The 16,385-nt window shown below is 43.6% G+C and overlaps 1 protein-coding gene across 2 annotated transcripts in view; it reads left to right on the top strand.

The window, feature by feature from the left end:
• The first annotated feature begins 9,595 nt into the window (after positions 1–9,595).
• HECTD2 (HECT domain E3 ubiquitin protein ligase 2) overlaps positions 9,596–16,385 on the top strand; it is an 86,964-nt gene continuing 80,174 nt past the window's right edge. For both annotated transcript variants that reach the window (XR_009246488.1, XM_004583365.4), the window contains exon 1: positions 9,596–9,767. Coding sequence is in view for 1 of the 2 variants with exons in the window: in XM_004583365.4 (XP_004583422.1) it covers positions 9,627–9,767 (141 nt within the window). In the remaining variant the exon portion in view is untranslated. The remainder of the gene's footprint in view (positions 9,768–16,385) is intronic.

The following is a 16,385-nucleotide window of genomic DNA, read 5'->3' as shown; positions in this document are numbered from 1 at the left end:
ACTGTAAGAGGAAACATTACAACTAACACCATAGAAATAGAAGTGATACTAAGATTACGATGAAAAATTATATGCCCACAAGTTATATAACCTAGAAGAAATGGCCAATTTCTGGAAATATACAAGCTACTTAAACAGAATCATAAAAAGACAGAAAATCTGAATCAATCATTAATAAAAAGGAGACAGAATCAGTAAGCAGAAACATCCCATCAAAGCCCAGAACCTGTTATTCTCACTAGTACATTTTATCAAACATTTGATGAATTAACAGTACTTTTTCTCAAATTTTTCCATACAATTAGAGATGGGAATAATTTCAGATTCAGATTCATGATATAATCTGACAGCAAATGTAAAAAAGATATTGTAGAAAAGAAAATTATCAAACAATATTCTGCAATGATTTGGATTAGAAAAAAAAGGCCCTCAGATAATAGCAAAGCAATTCAAAAGCCTGTTATAGGATTCATACCTTGGATCAAATAAGATTTATCCCTGGATACAGTGATGGTTCAACACATGTAAACCAATTATTGCTCTACACTGTTAACAGAATGAAGGGTTAAAAGCATGTGGTGGCCATTGTCCATGCCCACAATGATGGACATATGACTGTCTATGAAGAACTAAACTATAGTAATAATATAGGGGAATTTAGTGGGTGAGGGGAGGAGACTTGGAGAAGGAGAAGGGAAATCCCAGCGCCTTTAGAACTGTATCATAAAATGATATTAAAAAAAAACTTTTAAAAAGCATGTGATCATATCAACAGACGCAGAAAGAGTACTGGACCAAATCCAACATCCTTTTGAGAGGGCATTTGGAGCAACAATGAAGACATTGCACAGATCACTTGCATCCCACCTGAAAGGGCCTGGTTTGAGTCCCAGCTCCTTCACTGTGACACAGCTTCCTGCCAACGTGAGCCTGGGCGGCAGTAGATGATCCTTTCAGAGCATGAAAACCTGCCTCCCACATTAGAGACCCACATTGAGTATTGGCTTATCTGAGCCTTGGCAGTTGGCAGCACTTAAGAGTGAATAGGCAGGGCCCGGCGGCGTGGCCTAGTGGCTAAAGTCCTCACCTTGAAAGCCCTGGGATCCCATACTGGCGCCGGTTCTAATCCCGGCAGCTCCACTTCCCATCCAGCTCCCTGCTTGTGGCCTGAGAAAGCATTGGAGGATGGCCCAATGCATTGGGACACTGCACCCACGTGGGAGACCCGGAAGAGGTTCCAGGTTTCCGGCGCGCACCGGCCCGTTGCGGCTCACTTGGGGAGTGAATCATCGGACGGAAGATCTTCCTCTCTGTCTCTCCTCCTCTGTGTATATCTGGCTGTAATAAAAAATGAATAAATCTTTTAAAAAAAAAGAGTGAATAGGCAGATGTTTTCCATCTGTCTACCTTCTCTCGCCTTCTCTTTTTTCAATAAAACAAAATTATTTTTAATTCAACTTTTTTTGACAAGAAAGACTCAACAAATCAGATATAGAAGAAATGTCCCTCAGCATAACAAAGGCCATATATGACACAAGTCCACTGCTAACATCACTTTCAATGTGAAAAGATAAAATCTTTTCTTCTAACGTTAAAAGGTAAGACAAGAACACATATTCTTATCACTGTTCTTCATTATAGTATTGGAAGGCCTAGCCAGAGCAACGAGGCAAGACAAAGCCGAAAAATAGGAATGCTGCTGGATTGTCAAACATCATCTGACTGATTTTAATAAATATTACTTCAGTAAAAATAATTTTTCAGAAAGCAATTTACATAGGAAAGCATTAGGTAAAATTTTTTTGCAGGTGGAACTATCAATTATATACTAAACTAGAAATACTCCAATGAGAACAGTTAAAATTAATATCAAATTCAGTAAAATTGTAGGATACAAAATCAACATGTAAAAAATATCACATTTCCATAGACTAACAATCAACCACTTTAAACGAAATTAGGAAAAAAAAATAGTCTGTTTACAATATCAGCCTAAAAATTTGAGATTTTTAGGAATGCATTTAAAGGATGTGAGTTCCTGTATGATGAAAACTATATACTGAAAAAACTGAAGAATAACTACGAAAAAATATATATCAAATGTTCATGAAGAATTAATATTGTTATATGTTCATATTGCTCAAAGTGATTTGAGCTATTATCATCAAAATTCCAATGATATTTTTCAAAGAAATTGAAAAACACGAAAGATTAGAGCAGCCAAAGGAATCTTCAGTAAGAAGAGCAAAGTTTAAGATATCATTACCTTATCTCAAAATACTCTACAAAACTATAGTAATTGAGGCAGTATGATGTTGGCATAAAAACAATCATATATGGGATGCCAGTACTACAGGGTAGCAAGGTAAGCCATGGTCTGCAGCACCAGCATCCCACATGGGCACCAGTTTGAACTGAATCCAGGTTGTTCTATATCCCATCTCACTTCCAGGTGATGTGCCTGGAAATGCAGAAGATGGCTCTGATGCCCACGTGGGGGATTGAAAGAAGCTCTTAGCTCCTGACTTTGGCCTGGTCCAGCCCTGTCTACTGTGGTCACTTAAGCAGGAATCAAAGGATGGAAGATCTCCCTTTCTCTCTCTGTCTCTCCCTCCTTCTCTCTCTCTACATCTGCCATTCATAAATGCATCCAGTTGGGATAACATGGATGGAGGATACAATATCAAGTGAAATTAACCAGGTACAGAAAGATGAATGATGTACAATCCCACTGACATGAAATCTAAAACTTTTGACCTTATAGAGGTAGAGGGTAGAGCAGTGGTTGCCGCAGCCTGGAGGTGACGCACAGGAAATGGGGAGATGTTGGCTAACAGGGTCATAGTTTCAGCTACGCAGGATGAATTACACTTTGGTCCATTCTGTGATTTTAGAACAGAATAACCTCAGGAATGTTACAGAGTAATTTATAAAGAACAAAAACATATCGATCACCTCATGGTCAAACATCAAGATACGCACATCTGATTAGGTTTCTTTCTGTGGTGTTCCCTGATGGAGGTCAGAGGGACAAGAGAGACACCAATAAGAGCGATGATGAGAAGCAAACACCCACAGCAACATCAGTCTCTGACGTGGTCCAAGCCCTCACAGCCTAGTCATCTAGTAAATCTACATTTACATAAAATCTACTAACCTACCCAGAGATAGTGTGATGTATAAATACATATTAATATAGTACAATGGCAATTAAATTTCCTATGCATAAATCTGAGACAACACATTTAGGTCACAGCAGACAAATCCTGGAAATGTAATAAATAGCATGCAGACTAAAGTTAATTTTGTATTATTAACTCGAAATTTGCTGTAAGTAGATCATAAATGTTCTTAAAACAAAAAGCCAAGAGAAATTGTTAGCCAAAGATGCCTGCCTGGGCTGTCCATTTTGGTATAATTTAGTTCAGTCTCTGTAGTGGATTGTTCTCTAAGGCCACTGTGATGCCTTAATTGGTTAATCCTCTGCCTGCAAGAGCCAACATCCCACATGGGCACCAGTTTGTGTCCCAGCTGCTCAGCTTCCCTTTCAGCTCCAGGCTTGCTCTAGCCTGGAAAGCAGTGGAAGATGGCCCAAAAGCCTAAGGACCCTGCACCCACCTACAAGACCTGGAAACAGCTCCTGGTTCCTAGCTTCAAATTGGCTCAGCTCGGGTTGTTGCGGCCATTTGGGGAACAAAGATCTTTCTCTTTCTCTTTGAAAATCTGACTTTCCAAGAAAAATAAAAAAGAGCAGAGATGTGCTGAGCAGGCTTTCAAAGCATTCTTTATCATGCCAAATCTACCATGGGTTTGTAATTTCCTAGATGATACTCAATCCATGGTATCAAAGGTATAAAATACACATTTATTTCCACCTCAAACACTATTATAATAATAGAGTAACTATTCCATGCTTTGTATGGAATAAAGATAAATCCAAACACTTTATTGGACACGATTCCTTAAATTCCCATCTCTATATTGGAGATAAGCGTCACCTCTATGGCAACACTAACAGTAGGCTTCTGAGAATACACAAGCCAATCCATGGAAATAGTTAGCACATTCTCTGGTACTCAACGGCGCTTATTAAGTTAGTTTTGTTAAATGAATCATACTCCACAAAGCACTTTTGTATGTTTTCTCATTTTCCTCTACAACACCTATGTAATTTGTCACAACCACGTAATTAACCAAATAGCAAAAGAGCTAGAACTAAAGGCAATTTTCATGACCCCTAATTTTATTCTTTCCAATACTTTCCATTGAAATATAGCGTATCTTTTCTGCCTCCTGAAAATGGAAGTGCATGCTTTCATAAAGGCTACTGCAATTCCTGAATAATCACAAAGTGAAGATAGGAACATATAAAACATTTTACTTGATGAGGATTGTGCCTGAAGCAATTTAAACTAGTAGAAATTCAACCAGCTGACTACTTTTGGTATAACCTAAGAAAACAAATCCTTGGGTTTACATGTGGAGGGTGGGGAGTGCACAACAGGACATCACAGTGAGCAGATATTCTAAGTATAATAGGATTATGTGTTTAACAAAGGACATTGAGTAACAGGAACGTTTGGCTTCAAATATAAAAAATATGGATTAAAACAAGACAGGGTCTAATTTGTCTCACAAAACAAGAAATCCAGAGCTAGTTCAAAGTAGTGTAGCAGTTGCACAAGCTCAAGAATGTTGCAGATGGCTTTTGTCTTTCCACTACACTGTCTTGTTACTCATCATGCTTTTAGCCTAATGACTATAAGCTTACAGCACCAAATCCACACGTCATATCCTCATTCCACCCACCATAAAGGTAGAACTTCCCCACTAAAATGCTTGACTTAACATCTCATTAGCCAGCATTATGTCACAGGGCCATTCACAACTGCAACAACATCCAGAAAGGAAACCACTGTTCACTTAGCATATTGCCATTGCAAATGAAGTGAGACACAAAATACAAGAATGAGAAGTAGTAACTATTTTTAATTGTTTTTGATATCTTCAGCAACCTTATAGGACAGATTTTGACTTCGGCTCAAGAAAGCTTTAAAGAAGCATATCAAGTGCAGGACGGTTCTGAGAAGGCATTTATTACTTCTCCTATTATTGTTTTTATCTTACAAGTAGAGAGTAAATGCAAAATTGCAGGTGTGAGAGTTACAGTTTAAAAGAGTTATCAATATTTTCTAGCAAGACTGATAGGATTTCACGTGTTGTGTTTGTGTAGCAAGTTTACCAAGTTTATCAATGGTTTAGTCATAAATATCTTCCTCTGGAAATGTTCAGAGAGAGCATCTAAAACCGACTTCTAAACATACAGCCATCTCAATCGTCACTGCTACTGCATTAACATTTTCTTCCAGGTTAGATCATTCCTCCACAGCACCAGGCTAACACAAGATATTGCTAAATGAAGTTTGTTTTACACACAAATGCAAGCTAATTTGAAGCTAACACGAAAAGAGAAGCAGTTTCCCACAAGAAGAGTTTTTTTCCTCACCTTTTAAGCTTGCTATCAGAGCCCTTGTAGACTTACCATTGTGATTTTGGTACAAGCTGGCTGGCATACATCCCAAAGAACATCTCCACCCCTATGGAAAGTTCTATTTATAACACTTCTGCAGAAGATAAAGATTTTTGAGAATCAATGCCAGTATCAACTTGTCTAAATGAATCCAGTCCATTATTTGGGGGCATTTCTATAATTCCTCTCAGAAATGATCTCGTGGCTGCTGTACAAGCCACATTAAGAAAGTCTGTTCATATCCAGGCTTCTTTACTTTCAATTCGGCTGCCTGCTAATGTGCCAATGGAAGTGGTAGACGGCCCAGGTGCTTGGGTCTCAAAGCCACCTGAGAGACCTGGATTGAGTTCTAGGTTCCTGGCTTTGGCCTGGCCCAGCTCTGGCCATTGTGACCATCTGAGGAGTGAAGCAGTAGATGGAAGATCTCTCTGTCTCTACTTCCCTCTCTCTCTCGGTTTAACTCTGACTTGCAAGCAAATCTTTCAGAAAAAAATCTTGTTTCATTAATTCTTAGCATACTGTGTACCTCCTCAGCAGCACACTTGATACCCTCAGGAGTGTGCCACAGTGGGGATCCAAGGAGTGATTAGGGTATTCCTCCTTTATACCATGACTAATTAATAATAACCAAGATGTAATATAATGGACATGTAAAGATAAATATGCTCTACATGATCTGGGAGGTGAAAGAAATCTTTATAATTAGGATATTACAAAAAAAAAATCACAATTTGGGGCCTGGCACAATAGCCCAGTGGCTAGAGGTTCTTGCTTTGCATGCACTGGGAGTCCATGTGGGCATACTTTGTATCCCAGCTGCTCCACTTCCAATCCAGCTCCCTGCTTGGCGCCTGGGAAGGCAGTGGAGGACAGCCCAGTCTTGGGACCCTGCATCCTCGTAGGATATCCAGAGTTCTGGTTTCGGATTGGCTCAGCTCTGGCCATTGTGGTCACTTGGGGAGTGAACCAGCAGATGGAAGATCTTTTCTCATTGTCCCCCCTTCTCTCTGTAAATCTGACTTTCCAATAAAAATGAATAAATCCTTTAAAAAATGTATCAGTTTTTATTTAAACTCATATGAATGAGGGCTCAGATGTTAACACCAAGGCACTGAAAAACAAAAAAGTGTTTTTAAACAAAAGAATTCCAAACAAATCTGTATTTTGAAGAGGCCAGTTTGGTAACAATTAGAACAGGTAATACTTCGAAGGCATGAAATCTTTTAAAACCTACAATGAGTAAATCCAAGGAAGAGTTCTAACAATGTTCTTGACAACAAGGCTAAAATAACTTCCACCAAGCTTACCACTTTAGGATAACTCAGTAGCAACGTGAAAAAGCTTCCTTTAAAAAATAAACTATACCTGCCACAATTAAGATATTGGTTATGACCCATCCTGAACTGACTTGTCAGAATCTATTATTCACTGGATTACTATTACTGTGATTAATGTACAAGTTATCTATAATGTAAAGATTCCATCACTTCATAATTTGGTCTTACCTAGTCTTCCGTGCAAATAGCAAGTGCTCTTGCCCCAACTCCCACTCTTAAAACCTTACTGCTCAGAAGAATAACTAATGAGCCCAGAGTTGCCCCTTAGGACTTGGGAAAGCAGATGTTTCTCCTGTCCGCTCCTCCTTTCCTTCAAGGCTGGTGAGTTCACACTTGGATGTGACCAGTGCTGCATTTCTCCCTGACACTTGGCACAGCTGAAACACCTCCATCCCACACTTCAGTGAGGAAAGGTCACAGCTATCCAAAAGAGCCTGTTCTCCCACCTGGGCCTCCAGAAGCAAGCGGTGACCCTGTGAAAGAACTTCTCAAGCGCTCAGGTTCCCTCAGTGCTATCTGGTCTTCCAGTAGACGCTACTTCCACCCTCCAATGCCCACCCTGGAGTGGGGTGAAGGAAGTAGGGGTGATAAACTGAAGATAATGTATTGAAACAGGAAGTATAAGCTAACATCAATAAAGTATTATTTTTGCTATGGAACCACCAGGTGAATTAATCAGTGGACTTGTTTCAAAATGGGTTATTATCTACTCTAGTGCAGCAGCAAACATTAAAATGTCTGACTTGCCTTGTTTTGCCAATATTTAAGCATTCTGTTCTACTGAATATGACTACATGTACAGACACACTTTTATTTAGTCTGACACAGGCAAAAAGAAAGCATAAGGCATCTAATCCAAGCGGTTTCTGATCCAAGCATTTTTATAGTAACCACTAATTCTGTCAGAAACAAGATGAAGAGGATGCTTCCCCTCCCAGTATTTGTTCTATCAACCTGGACTTGGCAGTACACAATCTTTTCAATTGCAGTTAAAATAAAGGCTTCGTTTTATAAAGTAAATGTGACTGTTGCTGTAACAATCACATCAGATCACTGACCTGCTACAGGCAGCAATCAATGAGACGGGGTTCTTTCTTTGGGGTGAGTATTTCAGAGGTTTAAGATGGAAAGAAAATCCTGGAAAAGAAGTCAAGAGAAACAGAAAAGAGGAGGATGCTACCTGGTAATGCCTTAGACATCACTTCCCTCCGAGGCTAATTAGCACTGGAATAACTTTCTGCTGGAGTATATGACACTTACATCATACCTTTTGTTACTCAATAAGTAAATAGGTGGCAATAGCAACTATATTAAAAGTAGGAAGACTTTCTATAAATGAAAGTGAGAGTTTGCAAATCGGAAGGCAATTTTGAGCGTCAATTATTGTATTCATCAGAATGCTTGCTTGCTTCAGATTGGTTACAAAATTCTGGGTTTTTAAAACTGTGCAACATTTCATGATGCACCATAACTAGTACTTAGTTACACTAATAACTCTGAATTATATAAAAGAATAGATAAACCCGAAAAACACCTTTAGATTTGTCTCAGAGACGATTTTGTATTCATCTTTGATTCTGTGTAACCCTTGACCTGAAAATTCATTCAAGCTCACATAAAATAAGGAAGCCACAATTTAAATATCTGAAGGTGCTTATGCTGCGAGATGCTTTTTTCTTAAAAGACAAAATAGCATCTTCACCTTGGCTGTCTTCTTGGGGCTCAGCAGGTGTCTGCCGCCACTCCAGGAGAAAGAGAAAAGCTGGGGGCGAGGAAAAAGGAAAGGAAATTGTGTGGCAGTGGGGGAGTATTTTAAGATCAGGGTTTCAGGCTCCCCCTCGTCTTGGGTTTGAACGTTCTTGCCCACCTTTTACAATGATCTGCTGTGATGGATTATGCAGCTGAGTTTGAGCATGTCCATCTGCAATTTATAAACGGAACGGAAAAAGGAAGGGATAGGCGGCAGCACAGGGAGGCGTGCTGGGAGCGAGCGAAGTGTGGGCGAACAGGGACGGGAAGGGAGAGGCGGATTTTGGCAGTCAAAAGGGGGACGAGAGGCCCAGAAATGGAAAATGTGGCCAGGCCGTTCGGCCCCACCGCGGAGTGGGGGAGAGAGGCCCACAGCGTCGTTGCCCCCCACTCAGGCAAAGCACACGGCCTCTGTGGGCGCTGGGGAGAAAGGGAGAAGGGGGTCCTCGCCCACCGGCCCAGGGCAACTTGGCGGGGGAGCCTCCCCCGAAGCGCAGCAACGACGCTTTCCACCCTAGCGCGACCCTGCGCGGGCCTGGCCTCTCTCCTCCGGAGTGCCAGGCTCCCGCGCAGTCCCGGCGCGAGGTACCCCTTCAGTCATTTCGGGGGGCTAGCTTTGCAAACAACATGGCTTCCAGGCGTCAGCCGCGGCGCTTCCTCTCCGGGCTCTTGGAGTTAACGGGAGTAAGCTGATGGAGGGCGGCCCCTGCCCTTCCGTCGGAGGAGCCCCGCGCCAGGCGTAGGAGGCTGACGCTAGGAACAGGCGGCGGCGACGGGTAGGTGGCCCGAGTCCGCGGGCCTGGCGCGGGCGGGGGCGGCGGGAGGGCCGGGCGTCAGCGCCGAGCTCGGGCGGGGGCGGAGCGGCGGCGGCCGCGGTGGCGAGCGGCAGCCCAGAGCCCTCTCGCGGCCGCGGCGGCAGCAGCGCCAGCCAGCCTCGGCAGCCGCAGCAGCAGCCCCAGCCCCAGCCGCAGACGCCGCCGCCGCTCCGCGCTCCTGCCGCCCGGCCCGACATGAGCGAGGCGGCTCGGGTGCCGTCGCCCGCCGCGCCGCCCGCAGTAGCGGCGGCCGCGCCAGAGGAGAAAAAAGGAAAAGAGCCGGATCGCGAGAAGCTGCCGCCCATCGTGTCCCCCGCCGGAGCCGGCGCGACTGCGGTAGGTGCGGGGCGGGGGCCCAGGAGGCGCCCCGACGGCGGGTGTCGGGAGAGTGGGCTGCCTGGCGAGGGGCGGCACTGAAGGTCCCCGCGGCTTCCAGGGACCCTGGGCTGCTGGGGCAGGGTATGCACCCAGGCCCCCTTTGGGTTGATGCAGAAGAGTTGTGCCGCATGGACAGCCCCCCTCGGAACACTTGGCGAGCTGCGCCTTCCACGCTCGGGGAAGCTTGGGGGTGGGCCGTTCCACTGGGTGCTTTTATGCCATTTTCCGGGGCTGGGCTGCCCCCTCACCGCCACCCCTCGTCCCTCTTAAGGGGATGACCTGCATCTGGGAGTTGGGACGGGATCAGGAGAGCGGAGTGGGATTTCCACGGAGGAGCTTGCCTTGGAGGCGCGGAGATTCCTCGCTTCATTTCGCCTCCTGCCCCCTTCGGCTTGGCCGGGCTCCACAGCGCGTTTCCACTTAATTGTGACCTTTCAGGGGGAGTGGGAGGTAGATGCTTCGGAGCTGATTTTATTTCTCCCATGGTACAGGCCGATGACAACGTGGGGTGAGGCTTTTGAACCTTTCTAAACATTGAAACTCAAGTTCTCTAAGCTTGACAGGGCTGGATTTTCGAAATGGTGACTTGGAGAGCGCTCTCGGGCTCCACACTCCCATTTATTGCCAGATGATGTCATGAGACGGTTCTCTCCCTCCTCCCCTGCTTTTTCCGAATTTTGACACAGTATTTAAATACTTTCTCAAAGTTTGCTTTGCCGTATTTAAAGATCATGACTCGTCAGGCAGCAGTACGTGACACAACAGTAAAAGTTTAGCGAACATGATGCCTTTTCTTTATTCCTCCTTGGAACTCATTTCTTCAAACCTCCCTCTGAAATGACTAAGAGCTTCAACCAAAATAGCGCACTCTTCCTGAAAGTATTAGTATTGGAATAATGTTTTGATTCTGTGGGTTTTTCAGAAATGTCTAAGAGCTGTGATAATTGGAGATTGTTAACACAAAGCTCCCTTAAGTTGAATCAGGATAGCCAACAGTGGACAGCAGTGACACGTTTCCAAGTGTGGTTGATGGCTGAATTGGAGCTGTGGTGGTTGATAACCAAATGCATATTTTCTTGACTTTGGCTGTTCATTGGCAAAACCATATATATTTTTGCCATAAGTTTGGTTATAAATTAGATATTTTTACAACTGTCATTTAAAAAAAACAGGACTGACAGTGAGACCAAGCAAGCCAGGGGAACTGGAGCGATGAGCGTGTTTACCAGGAGGTGGGCACGGTCCTGCCTTTGAGGGGCATGCAGGGAAGGATGCTAGCGGCTGAAGGTTTGCTTAAGAACTGAGTTGCCATCAGTAGCTTTTTCTTTGAGGCATTTTTCATGGTTCTTCCTTTTTACCGCAAGTTAACTGCTATGTTTGCCTGTCTAAATTGAGTGTATGACTAAGTTTAAGTAGTCCTACAATAGTGACTTTAAAAAAATTATCATAACACATTTCTGAGAGTGTTGAAACGATTTCAAAAGCTCTTAGGTGGCCAGATTGTGAAGACCTGTGTTAAAGTGAAAGGATCTGGGCTGTATTCTCCTGGCGCTTAAAGAAAAATGAAGGGCTGGGAGAGAGGGAATGCTAATAACGCATCCCAGAGTTGATCTGGAATCACCCAAGTGGGAAGAAAGTTCACTGTAGCGTGGGGAGGGGAACACAGTGCCCCAGAGTAACCTTGGTAGCATGCTGAAGCTCTGATTGCCCCATCTCCACCTGGAGTACAGTTCCCACCTCTATGCAGAGTTGCCTGCAGACTTTTTAAAGACATCATTAGAGAGCTGCAGATGCAGGTCAGTTAAATGAGGCTTGGCTTACTCTTTTTTTTTAAGTTCTCTGAGTATAGCTAAGATTGAGAATTAACTGTCTGTGCACTGGGTGAAGCCCAGGAATCTTTAGAATGGCACTGGCTCAATTCTATGGAGTTTGCCAAGCAACACTTCAAGTGGACTTGTGAAAGGTGTGGATTAAGTGAATGAGGTGGGAGCCACTGTAGTGGGGGCACTGAAAGAAACAGTGAGTAAAGTGTTTCTATTTGGAGATGCTTAGAGTTAAAATAGAGCCCACAGGGGACTCTCAGTGTTAGGGGGTAAGCCATGATGCTGTGGAGAGGGGACACAAGTCCACAAAATACAGGGGAATTGAAAGTGCATGGGTATAAAGGGCTAATGTTGGGAATATTTACAGATGTTGAGGAATTTGAGTGAGGAGAATGTTATTACTCAGTTGCTGATGTAATTTACAGATGCTGGAAAACGATGATGAATGGAGGAGAAAATAGTGCTCAAAGGGGCAGAAACTGCAGTGGCAAGTAAGGACAAGTTTGACAGTCTACTTTAACTTTTAATCAGGTGACCAGGAAAAAAGGAAAGTTGTCCAGGGAAAAGAACCCGGAGTGAAGAGGACCACCAAAAAGCTAGGCTTTATTTAGGTTAGTGAGGTGAAGAGAAGCAGTAGTGGAAATCAGTTTGGAACTTTATAGGGAAGTTTGCCCAAAGGGAAGGTAAAGCAAATTATCAAGTTTCAAGCAGGCTATGAGTGAGGAGAAGAGTTTGAGGGATAGCCTAAGGTAGCTGGAGGGGATTTGATGGGAAGGCTCTAACAAGAATGAGTTAATGTACGAATATATTTACTAGGGTTGATGAGTCCCTGGAAGAAAATGTAACCATAAATTATGGACCATTTGTTAGATTTGCTTTAGATGAATTCAGAAAACAAAAGACAAGGTTGAGAAAAACAAAACATGGTCCCTAAGGGTGTGCTGGGTTAACAAGGCAAGCAATATGGAAAAACCACAAAAGGCTGAGGCAGTTTGCACTATGGGAGATCAGTGTGTGCAGAACTGTGAAGAAAGGCCTTGAACATCCTTCCCCTGAGGGTGATTATTTAAACTGGCTAGCTGATGGAGGATGATAGGATTTGCATGGAGCAAGGAAAGTGGACAATGTAATCCAATGGACTCCACAATATGAGCAAGACTGAAAGGGAAACATTGAGATGAAAAACAGTGTGCCCAATGGAGGCGTGCTGGGAATTTGTGGGAGGTAAGATTGCATAGGGGTTGGAGCCAGATCAGTAGGCAGGGAAGTTTGGACTTTCTGTATTTGTGTAGTTAATGGAAAGCCACTGGGATTTCTTGAATAAAGAAATAATGAAATCAGTGGTAGTGCGTAGTTAAAGTGGGGAGGGGAGGAGAAAATGAAGGAAGCGCTGGGTAGTTGATGCCTGAGATGGTGAGTCTGTCCCCTGGGGGTCATGGCCATAGGAAGGAGGAAGCTGCGTGATGTACAACCTCATCAGATGACAAGAAGGAAAAAGAAGGAATTCTAGAGGTGATTTCTCAGAAAACCATTTACATCAAAGCACAGACAAACCAATAGTACTCCAAGTTAATGAACACACAGGTGTGTGGGTGCCCCGCTAGATGGTTGGAACAATCTTAAATACGGGAAATCTTGGGCCCTTTATCCACAGTGTTCTAAACAAGAGGAGAGATGGTAAAAGGTGTATGTTACAGAAGTGAACATGTTTTAAGTAATTGAATAAACTATTAATACAAAAATATATCCTGTACAAATAGGTAATAGTATATAAGAGCTAGTTATTGAGTGTCTACTCTGCACTAAGCATTTTCCATGTATGTCTTCCATTTGGTTGCTGAATGCGATTAAAACCAATCACGTAACAATCTATAAGGAAGGAAATCTAAGCGTCAAGTTATTGTACTTTGGCAAAGCAGTGTAATCCTCTGTGTCTGTGTAGCCACATGTGCGAGGGCCATAGGTGTCTGTGGGCATAGGCATAACGGCTATGTGGCACAAAGAAATTACACCTCCAGGAGTATTTCTTCAGAAAGAGTATGTGGTCCAGTAACGCATATGTTCAAAATTGTGTCTACAGAGATAGAAATATAGAAGAGAACAGCGCGTGCCAGGATACCTGATTGTTAGGGTAATACGTAAGCAGGAAGCTGGAGTCAGAAGCAGGGACAAGGACCCAAGGGATTCTGCTATGAGATACCGGCATCCTGAGTGGTGTTTTAACTACTGCACCAAATGTCTGCTTCAAATTTAATAACTTTACCTAACCGGAAAAAAGCTAGCATAAACACAACTAAATGTCCTTAAGGGAACCCTTTGATATACTAGCACTGTGGGAAAGACTCCAATCTTCTTTTCTTTCCCTCCCCGATTGCTCAGCTCACACATGCGAATCTCCAAATAATAATTAAAAAATAAGTAGTAGGTCATAGTCTAGTACATTTATAATGCAGATTCCCAAAATAAGAGTGTTAATCAAGCCAGTGATTAACAATACTTTTTCTACAGAGGTCTTTCTAAATTACAAAGCTTACATAACATTGATAAATTAAAGCAGTTGGCACAATTCACAAAGCTAATAGTTCATTAGGAAAAGAAAATCTAAATAAGCTATAAATTTGACAAAGTAAATCATTCCTGATCATAAATATTAGGATGTCTACATACGAGTATATTTAACTGCTGAGAATAAGTTTGCTTATTTCTGTTTAGTTCTTCCAGAAAAATTTTCTCTTTTACTTTGATAATCTTTACATAGTAGATTATTGCACAAATGGTCAAGGGTTATAGGAGAGTGGGTAAGACCGTTGTTTCCACATTTGTGTGTCTGTGTGTGTATCTGGGGTAAGGAGGGAGATAAAGGGAGAAGCCCCACCCAACCTCCCACCCCATCCCAAGGTCCCTGACATGGGACATGCTCTGAGGGCACTGCTCAAATGGTTTCGATAGTTCAACAGTTCTGAGTTGCTGCCAATCTCACCATTCCAAGCAATGATGAAACCTCTCCAGAATCCACTGGCTGACATAGTCCACCTTAGGGTCTCCATTTGCCCAGATCTTCACTGCTAACACGTGGTTGGGGCAGATGATCCATTTGCTCTGTCTTCCATCCATTTGCTCTGTCTTCCATCCATTTGCTCTGTCTTCCATCCTCAGGTGTCCTCTGTAGGCTCCGATGAACCGCCATTTCTTCCATGTGCACTTGGATATACTATCTGCTGCTCCATCTGAGCCTCTGAGGAGCTCAGTTTTGACATAAGCACTCCATGGTCAGACCATGGAACTTGCAATTCTCTTCACGGTTGGGGTTCTGAGTTCAGCAGTTCAGTTGGAGGGATCCCCAAAGAAACTTCGTCTGAGGTGATCCCAGACATGATTCTTGTGCATGAATGCCAGTACAGGGTCCAGCAGAGTCCATCGCCCCTATCAGCTTATACCTATGCTGATAGTTGCAATTGCTGGGTAAGTTCTGTTTCCAGACCTGTCTTTCACACGAACCAATGGGTGTTGCAGTCCAGCTTGATTCTGCCCACCTCACACTCGGCCCATGTGCAAACCAGTGGAAGCTGCAGCCTAGCTGGGGCAACTACCAGGCCTGCCCCCTACTCTGGTTCCCATTCTTGCCAGTATGTACTGCAGACTTGTCCAGCCTGTCCCACATCCCATTCAGCTCTCCTACATGTCAATGGCATTGAAGCCTAGTTCAACCCAACCAACCCTACTTCCCATCCCACACACATGCTGGCAGGTGCCGTTCTGTCTAGCCACCCCTGCCCCTGTCCTGGTTTTCGTGCCCTCCAGTGGGAGTGGTAACCCAAGAGGGAGGTGCCCACTATTTCCCTACTAGGTCACTCCCACTCCCGAATTATGCATTCTCCAGGTGGTTCTGCAATTTAACTTGACAGAATTAGGCCCCAGTGCAGGCCTCTGCCAGCTGATGCTGTAGCAAAGCCCAACCAATCCTCACCTACTCTGATTTATGCTTACACAGGTATGAACAGTCAGCCCAGCCTGGCTTTTCCCTGATCTAGCTCACATGAGGCCCACAGGTGTTGTAGGCCTGCCTGGTCTGGTCTGCCCCCATCCCAACTCATGCTCTCCAGTGGGAGTGGTGGTCAGGCAGCAGAACCCTCCACATTCCCTCTACCAGCTTTGCCCCCTCCCCATCTATATAAGAATATATTTAACTACTGAGAGTAAGTTTGCTTGTTTCTGTTTAGTTTTGTCAGAAAATCTTAAATAAGAAAAAAGCCAAATTTGGCACACTGTACATTTCATTTATACATATTATTAAAAGTGACTAATTTGTAAAAGATCGAGCATATCTTGTATAATAAACAGCCCCTCAGTTATGCAGCTTTGTTAACATAACTAAATATCTACAACAATTTTATATATTTTATAGTGTGGAGATGGACTCTCCCTCAAAGGTTCATGTTCATATCGGTCCCAGTGTGGTGGTGCTAGAACAGTGGAATATCTAAAATTTATTTCATCTATTAGTGCCTGCCACAGCCAGGGCTGAACCGGAGTAAAGCCAGGAGCCGGAACTCCACTCACATCCCCCATGGAGGTGGCAGGGGCCCAACTTCCTGAACCATCAGCTGCTGCCTTGAGTACACATTGTCTGGAACTCCAGCCAACACTCAGATGTGGAATATGGTGCTCAAGTGGTGGCTTAACCCACTATGCTCACTCCAGAATCCTGTTTGACTGGTAGAGAATAGAGAGACAAAGAAGGAGACATTGCCCG

Source organism: Ochotona princeps, chromosome 13 (assembly GCF_030435755.1).
Source record: "Ochotona princeps isolate mOchPri1 chromosome 13, mOchPri1.hap1, whole genome shotgun sequence".
Classification (NCBI taxonomy): Eukaryota; Metazoa; Chordata; class Mammalia; order Lagomorpha; family Ochotonidae; genus Ochotona; species Ochotona princeps.
This window is presented reverse-complemented; position numbering and strand designations above follow the sequence as displayed.